This window comes from Delphinus delphis, chromosome 14 (genome assembly GCF_949987515.2).
Source record: "Delphinus delphis chromosome 14, mDelDel1.2, whole genome shotgun sequence".
Taxonomy (NCBI): domain Eukaryota; kingdom Metazoa; phylum Chordata; class Mammalia; order Artiodactyla; family Delphinidae; genus Delphinus; species Delphinus delphis.
In genome coordinates this window covers 41,493,424-41,508,378 of record NC_082696.1, presented here as the reverse complement: position 1 = coordinate 41,508,378, position 14,955 = coordinate 41,493,424, and the positions used below count along the sequence as shown (strand labels likewise).

General features: G+C 40.9%; 2 protein-coding genes across 2 annotated transcripts in view; one reads left to right on the top strand and one right to left on the bottom strand.

Moving 5' to 3' along the window:
• The window catches only part of MCM9 (minichromosome maintenance 9 homologous recombination repair factor), an 84,150-nt gene that overhangs the window by 45,402 nt on the left and 23,793 nt on the right, over nucleotides 1-14,955 (bottom strand). The gene's annotated exons all lie outside the window — the stretch shown is intronic.
• Nucleotides 956-14,795, top strand: ASF1A (anti-silencing function 1A histone chaperone). Its single transcript, XM_060030034.1, has 4 exons — nucleotides 956-1,353; nucleotides 7,161-7,276; nucleotides 11,558-11,734; nucleotides 13,026-14,795. Exons 1-4 carry the CDS (start codon nucleotides 1,245-1,247, stop codon nucleotides 13,236-13,238), a joined length of 615 nt encoding a protein of 204 aa, XP_059886017.1. The 5' UTR covers nucleotides 956-1,244; the 3' UTR covers nucleotides 13,239-14,795.

The following is a 14,955-nucleotide window of genomic DNA, read 5'->3' as shown; positions in this document are numbered from 1 at the left end:
TGTCTGCCACAAATTTTTACTTACTAACGGTTTAGGTCATGAATTTTTTGAAAATTGCATGTCTTGGTATGCTTTTGTGGTTTCTCCTCTGCTTTTCCCTTCTCTGTTTTATCTGTTGCCCTTTGGTCTCCTGACACTTCCATTTTCTCCTTTTATGTTCCTGCTGTGCCCACCGCACGGGAGAAACCTGGGCGTAACTGATCCCACCTTTAATCATCTTTTTCTTATTCCAGACTTTCCGGTTGGAATGGGAGGAGGAAGACCCAGGTGCAGCCCAAATATTACCTATTCCACAAAGTGTGGGTGGAAAAGCGTCTCCTCGCCCTTCATTTTGTATCTATTTAACTAACGGCGCTGTCGTGCCCAAACGCATACTGGCCAAGAACTAGATTTCCAAAATGGCTTTGCTCCTTTCGAGCTGGCATCAGTCTATAAAATGCAATTTACTTCCACTGCAACCACCCCTTCCCTGTACCTCAAATACTACCCAATATACAGACAACTGAACCTAACCTAGTGTAGACAGCGAATGCACATCTGCTAAATTCAGTAGAAAGCCGGCACAGCCGTTGGACTTATGTAAAGAAAGCGTTAAAAGAAAAAAAAAAACCAAAAAACCACACTAAGCAAACCCGAGGGGCGGGCTTCGCCGGAGATCGCGCTCTCCCGCCGCCGTGCGGACGACGAGCAACCCTCCCCGCCGTGGCCACGCCTCCTCCTCCGACCCCGCCCCACCGAGGCCACGCCCGACGTGAGGCGCGGGAGCCGCCGGGCCGGAGGCGGGGCTTGAGCCGCCCCTCCCACCGCCGCCGCCGGCGGCCTCCGCGCGGGCCTCACAGCCCGTATTCCACTCACTTTGTTCTCCGCCTTTGTCCTAATCCACACCAGCAGGTGGAGCCGCAGTTAAAGTTTCCGAGTCCATTCCGAGAGCGGGAGCCCATCTTGCTCGCCGCGGAGGCCCTCGCTGGAGGAGGAGGGTCAGAGCTCGGGTGCAGCCAATCGTGGACAACGCTGCTAGTTATCAGAGCAGAATGGGCTGTAGTTTAGTGAAATAGGAAAGCTGCAAAACACTGTGGAGTGTTCCCGTGTAAATAAAAAGAGGAAAAAAAAGTTTCTCAAGTCTTCGCTGCACGACGTCGGGCCAGCGCCGGGGCGGGGGTCTGCGCTCTCCCGAGCGGCCACGCGCTGGACTTTATTGTGCCGCAACAAGCCCCCGTTCCCATTGTTTGTGTTTTTTTCAAAATATGGCAAAGGTTCAGGTGAACAATGTAGTGGTGCTGGATAACCCTTCTCCTTTCTACAACCCATTCCAGTTCGAGATCACCTTCGAGTGCATCGAGGACCTGTCTGAAGGTGAGTCGGGCGCCCGCCCGCCGCCGGGCTGTCAGTTGCGGGCTGCAGACGTTGAAAGTTTCCCGGGCCCGGCCTCGCGCGGGCGGCCGGTGCTTAGCGCCGGGCGGGCTGCGGGCTCGGCTCTGCGGAGGGAAACTTGAAGTTGATGGACGACGGCCGGCGAGGCGCGCGCGGCGTTCGGCCGCAGCCCGGGCGCCTGCCGCGGCTCAACTTGCGAGGAACTTGTTCGAGCGGAGGTAGCCATGTTGTCAGCTTTGTCTGGCGGGCGGACGGTTCGCGAGACCCGCACTCGCGCCCGTGGCGCCGGCCGGGGGTCGCGCTGGGCTGGCCCCCGGCCGCCAACGGCCTCCGCGGCCCCCACGGCCCCAGTGAGGAGGTGGGAAGGAGAGGCATATGTGTGTGGTCGCGCCGGCGAGTTCGCAGCGGAGCCATCTTACCGAGAGTAGAGAACTGGGCCACCGACCCCGGCGTCACGACGCCTCCTCTCCGCGGGTGACGAACGCGGCGCCCCGCCTGCCCACCTTCCTGCCCCCGAGCAAGAGGCAGATCCATTTTTAGGGCTTACGCTGGAGTTGCCGTACTCTCCCGGGTGGCCATGCCCGGCCGCCTCGGGGAGGAGAGCGAGGCTGTCCTTGCGCTGATTTCTGGCTCCCTGGACCAACCAGCAGGGGAGGCGGGCGCAGGCTCGGCCCCTCGGCGCCGCGGGCCGGTGCTCCCGGGGGCCGCCGGTGCTCGCGGGCCGGCGCTCCCCGGCCGGCGCCCGGGATGCTCGGGGCGCCTGGGGATGCTGGCACTCAGGCTCGCCCAGACCAGCGTGGACTCCTCATCCTTAATGACCGAAATCTTCTCTCCTCTCAGGAAGAAAAATATTGCTAAGCTAGGAAGTTACATTTAACCCGAGAACAGAAATAAGTAAAATACTTAAATAATTTCCAGGACTTAATCACTGGCTTCTAAGTAGTCTGAAAGAAGACTTTCTTCAAGAACGTGTTGAAATCTAAATACAGTAACTCCACATCCAAATACCCTGAACATAAAACACTAAAGTGGGCTAGGAAATAAAAGGTAAAGTCCTGATGGCAATGCAGAATTTTTTACTATTTTTTCTAAGTACGTTTTAAGGTCTTCAAAAAGATAAATATTTAATATATGCAGTAATAAATTTAAAAAGCTAAAATCTGCCAAGGTCTTTGCGATTTTATTAAAACAATCCAGTGCTCCATTTTCAAAATTTGAGGGGGAAAAAGTTTAACTTCATCAATGGTAATTCAACAATTAAATAGGGGACATACTTCTTTGAACTTACAAGTATGTTTAGCAAAATGCACTTTAAATTATATGCTAATCAAGGCATGTAAAGCACTTTCACTTTAAAAATTAGTTCTTAATCTCTGTATAATGTATTTTATGTAGGGTGTTAACTTGTAACTTTTTAAATTGCAAAAACAATATATGCTCATTGTAATAGACTTTTTAAAAAGTTGTACATACATATATAAAGTTAACAGTCCTCTGTACTCAATACTTTCCCCCATCTCACTCTAAGTAACCATAATTAACACTTTAGTCTGTGCTCTTCCATATAGTTTTACTACATATATATAGCACAAATGCACATATATAAGTAGGGCACATTTTCAAAGACGATTCATTTATTAAACTAATTCCTAAATAGGCCATTGGTAATAACATTAAAGGGGATTTTTCTTATTACGGTACTTTGAAACTATTTGGTTACTTTCCCATAGTACTACCATAAGCACTTCAGCCACCAGGCCCATTTTCATGCCCTTTAAACTAATTTTCCCTTTTTATTACCAATTGCATATAAAAATGGGCAAATGCATGAAAAACTATTGAGTCCTTTCCAACTTATACTACAGTGTTTTAGGCATTAGAACTTCTTGAAATTACGGGTATTTCTAAGTGATACCTTCCATTTTAGGAGCCAGTTCTGAACAAGGAAGTTAGATGATTCAGGATGTTGTTACAGGGCTTTGACATTGGATGGTTGAAACCTGCCATTGATGTGTTCTGTTTGTTAACTAGGATCTGTTCAGAACCCAGCTGAATCACATCAAAGTTTTTACTAATGTCAGGAATATACCTACTTCTGCTTGTATACCTCTCTTCCCAGGGCATCTATACTGGGCGTTTATTTAGTATTGTTTAAGAGTTTAAGCTGAGTCATACCAAAGCTGCAAAGGAATCTTTCAAAAAGGTGCCATGCTTACATACTCCACCTAGAGGCTGTGTGGATTAAGGAAATTGAGTTTACTTAGCAAAGGTTTCTTATAGGTCCCATCTTTTATACTGCAGTTCTTTAAAAAAATTTGTTCTTGAAATTGAACTAAAGAATATTCTGAAGAGAAATTTTCACTTTATAATTTTGTCTCAAGTCCCAAGTCAGAGGTTGGCCGCCATTTTCCATACTTTAAGTATGGACTCAATAGCCCCCAAATGTTTTCACTTTCCTTTAAAAGCTGCCCTGTAGCTTTGCTTCAGAGAAAGCCTTAAGGAGTACTTACTCTTAAGAGAATATACTTGTTTCTACTGTAAGACCTATACAGGGGTAGGACAGCAATCCACAGATTTAAGCAGAGGCTTTCCTGTAAATCTGGGAGATAGGAGACCTTGGATGTGTTTGATCTGATGGTCACCAAGCCTGTACAAGTTTTGATTGACTTTATTTCTCTCTTTGTTATGCCTTGTGGATTGCTGACTCTCTGCTTCTTTACTGAATGGAGCCTTTTCTTTTTTTTTAAGTTGATCAATATCAATAATTATAGCTACTGTCAGTTGAATACTTATAATGTACCAGAACTGAATGGTGCTTCCTACTTTAAAACCTCAGGCTTGTACTAATTCACAAAGACTACATACTTCCCCCTAGATCACAGGTCTTCCCAAGTAGTGTAATTAGTTTGAAATTCCCTTGGTGACTTCCCTCACTCCTACCACAAATGGAGATAATTTGCAGGCTGGGATTACCATGATTAAATGAAACAGTTAACTTTTTAAATAAATGAGTAAACTCCTTCAAGTGATAATCTGTGCAAAGCATCTGACCATATCCCTTCTTGTTTCAAATATAGGAGACAAGGGAATGAAAGCTGGGTTCCAAAAAAAAAAAGGACAAAACAACTGATGCTGATTTATAAATAAGTACTGAGCGTTTTAAACTCAGTAGCTACAGCAAGCATCCATAAGCATAAAAATTAAGCTACAGGTGTTCCCTGAGTTACAGCCTATACTCCTTAAGGCTAGATTATCTCCTCATGGCCTCTGCCCTCACCCATTCCTTCCCACCTCCCACAATTAAGTTCCTTTATTTCACTATTCATTTGAGAACTAAAAGGAATAATTTATCTTCCTTAGATTTTTGGAAAGAGCCCAGGCTTTGGAGTTGGGTCCAAGTTGGGTCCAGGCTTTGGAGTTTATGTCCAAGCAGAGACATAGCTTGGATTCTGATTCTTCGATTTACTAGCTGTATGAATTTGGGTATGTTACTTAGCCTCTCTGAGTCTTAACTTTCCTATTTGTATAATAGGTATAATTAAATCCATATGATACAAAGCTGTTGAGGTTTTAAACAACAGGTGTGAAGTGGCAAGGCCAATGCCCAGCACATAGTAGGTATTTTATGAAAGTAAGTTTTTAAGTCATAACCATGTTCCTATGCCAGACCACAAATGCCAATTTATACCAATTGAGCTAAGAGCACGATACAGAGTGGTACAGATACACATGAAATGAACAAAGCATTATGAAAACCTGTATGTGACAATTCCCAGTCTTATCTCTACTCAGCTAGTTTAGTAGCTTCCACACCCCTTTCTTCTTAAAACCGTTTCTCCAACTGACTTTTGGGTTACCTACCTCACTAGCCACTAGTTTTGTGACTTTATTGATCTTATCTCCCCAACCTCTTAACTTTGGAGAGTGCCCAGGCTCACTCCCTAGGGATCCCACCTATTTTCAACTAAATTTTTACCAGACCTATTCATTATCTCCACTTATTCATTATCTCTAGAACTCCTGATTGTTTCCCTCCCCTGCCCCCTGTAAAAATAAGTGGCTCTTGCTGGCTCTATCTTCGGGATTTATCCAGAATATTACTCCTTCTCGCCCCCAGGGCTACATGTGGTCCAAGCCACCATAATTTCTTGCCTCAGCTGAACTATTCTCCTGTTTTTTCCCTTGCCCTCTTACAGTCTACACTGAACACAGCAGCCAAAATGATCCTCCTAAAATGAAAGTCAGATCATGTCACTCCTCTACCCAAAACCCTCCAGTGGCTTCCCATGCCACTCAGTGTAAAAGCCTAAAATCTTTATGATGGCCTTCAAGATCTTGCATCATCTGGCCACGCCTCTTGCCCCCAATTTCATGGTTGGCTGTTTTCCCCTTTGCTCATTCTGCTCCTGCGCTGGCGACTTTGCTTTTTCTTGAGCATGTCAAGCATGTGCCTACTGCCTGGACTTTGTACTTGCTTTTCCTTCTGACTAGATATTCATACTGCTTGTTCCCTCTCTTAATCTTCATCAACAAACAGATGATCTCATGAGATGTCAGATGTAGGACCCTGCATCTGGAAATGTGCTAGAAACTGGAGATAAGGTGGTCTAGGTCTGGGACAGAACCATGACATAATAAAAGAAATATAAACCTAAGGGATCTTTTAGTTCAATAACTTGCAGTTTGTAATACAGTATGAATAAGTATCACCTATACTACTACTGTTATCTATTTAGGGAACAAAAATATCTACAAAGTTACAGAAAAATGACAATACATGGTGACATTAACTGGATTCTCCACAGGTGGCCCAGAAACACCCTCTGGGATTGCTGGTGTAGACTCTGTGGAGTGAATCCAAGAGGCAGGCCACACAGCGCCAAACACCCTAAGAGGACCAGGAGGTCTCAGAGAATTTGTAGAGTGGTCTTTCTCCCCCTACTAAAGAGGAGGCCTCTTCCAAAGAACAATCATTTGACTCATCTCTGGGTTCTTCTCACAGAGCACACTGTAAAGGGTGCTCAGTAAAGTCTGAATTACACGGAACGTCTTAGGTTGCACTTTATTCTGTCTTGTTACTTGTGCCTGTTCCCACTGTAAATATTCTGATGTATCAAGTGGTATAAGGATTCTTGGTTTTCCTCTTCCCAGTGTAAAGAATGTATGCCATGAAGGGGTGCCATGAGGGAAAAACCCTGCTGTGAACCCTTAACAGTTGATGAGTTGAAGCCCTAAGGGGCTTCTGATCCACAAGAGCAGTTTGCAAGTAATGATTTTTCCACTTTGGAGCTCTTCGATGATTTGGATCTGTGCAACATAGCATGGGGGAGCCCTTCAAAAGTGTGCTTAGCAGGTTGTTAAAAGATGACATACAGAAAAGGGGGGGAGGGATTCCTTAGCCAAATCAGTTTGGGAAACACTGGATTAATGGTACTGGTGTTCCTTACTCAAGGATTTTTCAGACCCCTTGCTCTGCCAGTGTGCTTTATGAATCCTCAAGAGAAGGTTGTAGTATTTCCCAAGTTTTTGGCCATGTTGTTTTGTTTGTGAGGAGCCCTGCCCAGGGACCAGTATTTCACAAAACAGCATTTTGAGAAACTCTGCTATGAAATGTAAGAATTTCACACTCAAATTTATAAGGAGCACTTCAGTGCCTTTCTGGGTTTTCTGCTATGAAAAGCCAATTTTAGCAGCCAATAAATGGTGTAAGTGGACATTCAAAGGGTCTTTGATGTCATCTCATAATGTAATTAATGAATATGAAATAATGTTTTGGTTTTTAACCCTAGACCTGGAATGGAAAATTATCTATGTGGGCTCTGCAGAAAGTGAAGAATACGATCAAGTTTTAGACTCTGTTTTAGTGGGCCCTGTTCCTGCAGGAAGGCATATGTTTGTATTTCAGGTAAGATTATTCTTGGTAAATATGTATGCCAAATACATTTCTAAATGGTCCTTAACCCTTTCCCTTTGGGTTAAATCACTCTGGTTCTGCTGCATTCACTTTTTGTCTGCTTCTATCATGTTTTAAGAAGTCTCTGTGTCATGAAGGAATGCCACTTCCTGATTTTGTGTGCTGAGAGATGTTACTGTGATGTTTATACTTCAGGGTTTGCACAGCATGCAGTAAACCTTATACTCTGTCAGGGCCACGTGGTGGTTAATTTGGGGCTCTTCCTGTGAATAGTCCCTTAGTATGAGACCTTCAGGGTGGCTGTCCAGCAGCCCCAAACAGGGATTCAAAATGCTTACTACTAACTGGGGATAGTTAGTAATATGCATTTTCAGATTATAGTTTCAGCCACTAGGAATGATGATGATATAACAAAACAACTTTATTTCAGCATATTCAATAACTCAGCTAGGTTATCAGGTATCTTAGAAGATAGAGATCTACGAGATCTTGGGTCACTGGAACTAAATGAAGTCCAGTGGTCTACTAAAGCATCTACTCTACAGTTCTTATAGAGGATTACTGTTACAAATCCACAACTCTATTTATCATTTGTGAGGAGAAATTCTGCTAACATAATTATGTTCTCAGATACCACTGACAGTATTTAGGTCTGTGCCAAGTCTTCAGACATTGTCTTCTGCATTCAAAAATATTACTTCTTTTAATCCATGTCAAATTGTTGTATAAAACTATTCAGTCACTTCTCAATTATCCATGTTTATTAGAGGGAGATAGTTATAATAATCCAAAGAGTAACTAGCCATTGCTTTTTAAAAAACTATTATTCTTAATTTTGTTACAAGTATTTCTACCCAACAGTCTCATTAGTTAAGTAGAACCCACTGAAAATCTAACTTTTCTCTCCCTGACCTCTCACTTCGCTCACTTCACAGATGGGACCAATTTAAATAAATACTGTTGGTCAAATAATCCCACCAGATATGAGCTAAGAATCTCTCAAACATATGGTATCTCTAGAGCTGCTACTGCTCCCTCCCCTCTCCTAAATATAGAATTCAGAATTTTGTTCTCCTAGCCCTAGTGCTTTTTATTAAATAAAAAGCAACAAATACTATATTTTAAATAAACAGTTAAGAAAAGCTTAAATATATTGACTAAAGGCTCAAATATATTAAAAGTGCTGTGAAGCTGAGTTGTGTGACTGTGTGGGGATACACTGCAGTTGTAGACCTGGTTCAGATCCCACTCTGCTGCTTATTAGCCACGTGTGACTTCAGACAGGCTCCCAGCCTCCCCTAGTCACTCCAGTCATCCCTAAAACGTGGATACTAGCCTACCTCATAAGAACGTTATGAGGATTAAATGAGGAATAAAGCAGTTTAGTATAATCACTGACAGACAGTGCCTATTTCTATAATTGGAACTAAGCTTTTATTCTCTTAGCTTCTTGAAATTGTTATACAAAGAAGCAGTATTTGCTCTGACCCACAAGCCTGGAGAACCTCTACTTCACAGATGATAATTTATGATGCAAGAAACTTGATTTGAGAGGTAGTAATATACCTTTCTATGCTGCTAAAACAAAACAAAAAACAGAACTTGCAAATAAATGCCATGTTTTTGAAACAAACTTTTAAAAATCTTTTCTGTGTGTTTATGTTGGTTAAGAATACTCCTTAGCTTTTGGCTTGAAGTATCATAGGAAAAAAATTACTCAAAACTATTTCCCTCTAGTGATTTTTACCTTGGTATCCTGTGCACATGTTGCCAAAAGTACAAAGCAAGTACAGTGGGATTTAGATCATATGTTCAGCCTATGCATTTTTCAGGATTCACCATTATCAGCAGAAAGGAACTAAAACAGTTTTTATGTTTTAAACAAACTACCATAGCATTCCCCTGGTCTGCCAGGATTTTGCCTCAGAATAAGGCTAGCAGGAAGGTGCCTGGACGTCTGCCTAGTATTGCCTGTTGGAGTCAAAGATCTCTGCTGATCCCTTCTCCATCCTAAATGATCTGAGAGGCCTGCAGGCTTCTCTCCTTGAATTTGCTCAAGCTGAATCCTTTGGCAAACAACTTTTAAAACACAAACATGCCTAGAACCAATTTGCTGAGGGGATGGGAAGCAATAGAGGGGAAAGTTCCCATATTACTGAACTACCTCTATTTCCCATCTCCACCCAAAGGCAAACGGCATATTCTGAGGACAGGCCGTCTGTCCCCATTCTGGTATCTCTCCAAGAGAGATCATAAACCACGTCAGGGCAGGAACTGAGTTACGAATGAATTTCAAAATACTAAGTATATACTGTGTGCCTAGAGCTATGCTGGACTCGAGATCACAAAGATGAGCTGGATGGGATGCCTGCCCGAGATAAAGCATAGAATCGCAGAGAAGACTGAAGGGGAAACATATTTAGATCATTGGACATACATTAATAGAGAATTTGTGGGCTTCCCTGGTGGCGCAGTGGTTGAGTCCGCCTGCCGATGCAGGGGACGCGGGTTCGTGCCCCGGTCCGGGAAGATCCCACATGCTGCGGAGCGGCTGGGCCCGTGAGCCATGGCCGCTGAGCCTGCGCATCCAGAGCCTGTGCTCCACAACGGGAGAGGCCACAACAGTGAGAGGCCCGTGTACCGCAAAAAAAAAAAAAAAAAAAGAGAATTTTTGTTGAATAATATGAGTGCATAAAGAGTGCTATTAATTACACCTTTGAGTTAGAAAGGGTTTCACTAAAAAGGATACATTTGATGCAAGCTTCAAAGATGAATTTTTCAGAATGTTAGGGAAGGAGTATATGCAAGGCACAGAGGCATGAAAGCTTATTATTACATTTTAAAGAACCTACATTTCTAGACCAAGAGATGTGGAGTTAAAGGGGTTGTGATGTTGGGTGGAGACCAGTTGTGAAGGGCCTTATAAATGAAGTTAAAAACTGAGATCTTTATCTCAGAAATGAGGGTAATCATCTGAGGTTTTAAAACCTGGTAAAGGGATGGGAATGGATCTGTGCTTAGATAGCAAATGCTGGCCTCAGTGCAAATAGGCTACTGCTGGGGCAGACCAGTAGGGAAGTTTTAGCAATATTCCAGATAAGAGATAAAGACTTGAATTCTGCTGTCAGAGATGGGAAACATTGAAACTGCCTAGATGGAGGAGGTAGGGAAGCTGAGGGTGACAGATTTTTAGTCTGGGTAACTAGGTGAGTGTTTTATGCCTTTTTGTGTCCCCTACACATGGTAGGTATACTGTAATCATGAGTCTTCTATGATAATGGCCTGATTGAGAACACTAGTCAGAAGAGTTCCCAAGCTAAGACATTGGCTGAAGTGTTCACCGAGGCCCAGGGATGGTCCTTAGTGTCGTAGCAAGAGTAAGCCAATCTGCTGGGACTTCATGCACTTACTGGGACTTCATGCACTTACCACTCAGAATAGCTGCTTCAGGTCATGCTCAATGCCTCACCATCACTGCCTGTCCCCAGTCTGTGATTCCTTCCAACCAGTGTCCTTACTGTCTTCCACACGGCTGCGGACAGGGCGCTAGCCTTCACTTATGTTCTCAGCCACCTCTAGCTCACTTGCCCCACCTTCTGCGTTCCTCAAGGTTCAGCTTACAGCACTTTGATTCAAAACAAGATCATTGATTACATCTGCCTCAAACAATCTTTACCTTCATTGAATTTCCATATGTGGGACTATTTGTATTTTTTGAAAATCTATATAACTATTTCCATTCCATTTTCAGTTTTATATTAATTTACTATTAGAATATCTGTGAAGGGTGGATGAGTGGATATGAGAATATGTGTCCTGGGAAACTGGATAACAAACATTTGCTGCCAAAAGGCTATATGGAGATAACTGAATATTTACTAATTTAGGTCTGAAAATTATGACTGGGAAAGGTTGGAATTAATAAGACTATTGATTTGCTTACTATATTTTATAAAAGGTTCTATTATTGAATATTGCATAATCCCTCATGAACAACCACACACTGTAGCCAGAATTATTTTTCTCTAGATGTAGTGATGCTTTCAGGTGCCCAGGGTTCTTAGGTATACTGTGGAGAAACACGTGAATTATATTTTCTAGCTATACGTCAGTTTCAAAAAAAAAAGTGAGCATTTGCCTTCCCAGTATGATTTCCACATTTTGGTTGCTGCACCCTTAACCAAAGGTGCTCAGTGTAACCAAAACTCCAGTTTTGCTTATGGTTAACAACCTTTTGTGACGTGTGTTTCTTTTCTTTTTAAATTATTCTAGGCTGATGCACCTAATCCGGGACTCATTCCAGATGCGGATGCAGTAGGTGTAACAGTTGTGCTAATTACATGCACCTATCGAGGTCAAGAATTTATTAGAGTTGGTTATTATGTAAATAATGAATATACTGAGACAGAATTAAGGGAAAATCCGCCAGTAAAACCAGACTTTTCTAAGGTAATGCTCTGATTTTTCCTTTTTCATTAATTTTACTATACAACTTTTTTAAGCAATTGCCATTTCATGGTACACTATGAAAATGGCTTTGAGACAAAATAAATTTGAGGTCCTTGTGCCAACTGAGCAAACTAATCTTTGTTCCATTACCAGGGATGACCTCAAACCCTACCTCCAGATTAGTCATTAGTAATTACTGTTGGTTCGGCACCTTGAGAGTCTCTGATGATTTAGAAAATTGGAAGTGCCTCCTATAAGAAACAGGTCTCTAGTAATGGCTCCCTGTGTGGCATTCCCCATACGTCATGATTCTATCCATTTCAGTCTTTAGACATTCAAATTCATGTTTTACTGATTATTCAATAATATTTTTGTCTGTAACTCTTCCCAAAATTGTGGGGGGAAGTTTTGTGTTTGTTTTTCATAGGAACGTTGTTATCTCAAAACTCCTGTACGCCTTGCTTTATGTGCTGTTCTCAGGGGTTAAACTAAAGGTCTTAAATATTATCTGGTGGTGAAAACAGCGTAGCTTCTGAGTGAGAAGCTGAAAATCTGTGATTCGGTATTCTCAAAAATACTAAGTACTTTATGATTTTCCATTGGGAGCCGTAATAGTTTAGTAACTGGTGATTTTTGTGAGATTGAACATAACACTCTATCTGCCAGACCATGCAAGAAAAATTACATGGGAGTAGAATGGAATGTTCTCCTTTCTGATAATAAGGCTGGAAGGTTTTTTATTCTGATGTGGAACGTTCCATTTCTAATTTATTAGTTACCTGTATGGTTCCTTGTATAGCAAAAAGAGAAGAAACTAGAATATTGTTTCTAAGAATGAGCCATAATAATCAAAAGATAGGAAACTATTAATAATGAGAGGTCATATGTGGGAATATTTTTCATTTTCCTTGAAAATATTAGTAAAGAAACACCACATTAATCTGGAAAGCATGTTAATTTGTTAAATAAAGCATCCTCTGAAGCATTTAAGAGATTCTCTCCCCTTTAGGAAGCAAGTACAGAGTTAGAATATTTTGTTGGATAGTAAAAGAGCTGGATAATTCCCTCAGGTTCTCCACATCTTGCTTCCATTAGACTAAAATAATTTCTTTGCTTCGGCCCTATTTCTTGTTTATGTTATGTTTAATGTGCTTTACTTGACTTACACTTTTGTATATGAATTAGCCCTTAAGGAGTACTAATATAAAGAACCATTCTATTAAGGTCTATTTGTGTATGGTAATCTAACTTTCTTAGTGTTTACCATTTATATATTTCCTTCTTCCTCTAGCTTCAAAGGAACATTTTGGCATCCAATCCCAGAGTCACAAGATTCCACATTAATTGGGAAGATAACACAGAAAAACTGGAAGATGCAGAGAGCAGTAATCCAAATCTACAATCACTTCTTTCAACAGATGCATTACCTTCAGCATCAAAGGGATGGTCCACATCAGAAAACTCACTAAATGTCATGTTAGAATCCCACATGGACTGCATGTGACCACCTGCCATCCCTATAGTACAAATTAAGCTATAAAAACACACAGAACTATTTCCCTGAAATTCCGTAAGTCCATAGTCAAGATACAATGTGAAGAATTTGTTTAAAAAACATCCTGTAGAAAGTTTATAAGAAAACCAGTATTTGAGCAAATTGTGGAATATAAATACAACTATTTTTAAGTAATTTTTTTCTCTAATGTGTTATTTTATTTGTTCTGAAACTAATCTGATTAAAACATATATATTATTTTCTTTTCCTCTATATGTAATTAAAGCACTTATAAAGAAAAGTGAATCATTAGACCAGGTTGTAAAGATGTCTTAGCCTCTTGGACAATAATCTTTGGACCACTATTTTACTAATCTTTGAAAGAACAAAGTTAACTTCAACTAAAATGTGTCTTCCTGTGATAACACATAATTTGGTTTGATTTAAGGAGCAAGTTTTCATTCTTTTTACGGCATGCCCTTAAAGAAGGGATTTGAAGTCAACTGTATGCTACCAAGAACTGTAGGATCTGATTTTCCAGGCCACCTTCAAGCCTCTTATGGCTACTGTTCAGTTCATATAATGTTAGCCAGCATTCAGTTTGGTTTCTAAGACAACAAATGTGGTTAATTGTTGTAAGGTCCTCTGGCTATGATTTTTATTTTTATAACAGTTTAGGACATCAGAACACTCCTTGAATCATACATCATTACTACCCAGTGAATTCAGCAGGTCAAGAGCAGATACAAACTCCCTAAGTTTAAGAGCAGGAGAGTATAATGACTTCGTTCCGTTCGTTAGATTTATACTACTATGAACTTAACTCTTTAAAACTGTTTTGCTAGGTCATCTGTTGTTGGCAGCATTTATATAAAAGCAGTGGATTTGGAAAGATATATTTAGCTTTATCATAATAGATAAGTTACTATTTTGGAACTATATATATTTTCACATGTAGTACTCTTCTCCATATCCCCTGACACTCATGCACAATAAGATTAGGCATATTTGTGGTGGACATATTTTAGATAGCTTTTCCAGGTAAGTTTTTTAAAAGCAGTCTTGGAAAGGAATGCATTAACTAAATGGGCCAAAAAGTTCTTTTTCACTGATGAGAGCTAGGTCCTTCCTCAAAAAGTTTCTTATGCTCCAGTAAATTAAATGTAGAATATTCTCATTACTCTTGCTGCTAAGCAAGACATTAGCCATATAATGCAGAGTTATGCAGTGCCTTCATATCTCAAACTTTTATACTGCACTTTTTAAAGCTTATTTTGAGGAAGGGAAAGGGGCATTTGTCTGCATATGGATTCTCAGTTGTATATATTTCCTGTCATTCTAAAAAGTGACTTTGTGAAGCAAAATTTTGCTAAATGTTAAACTTCGAAATTTAATATGCCAGATAATTAAAATACTGTCCACTAACTAGTTCATAGACTTTAAAAGTAAAATACATCCACCTGTTAAAACCATATGAAGAAAATTTCATTTTTGTCTAATTGCAATTAAAAGAAAATGTTAAAATATTAAAATGAAAATAAAAGTAATACTTTCCAACCAAGAGCTCAGTGATTAATATAACAAGAACACAATATGTGCTTGTCAGGAATAAAGCATATATAAGCCAAATTTCCAAATCAATTCACTGCTGAGTTTTTATTCTGATCAATTATGATTGGTTTGTACTGACATCAAAGGGTTAGGTTTTTATATCAATTTGTAAACC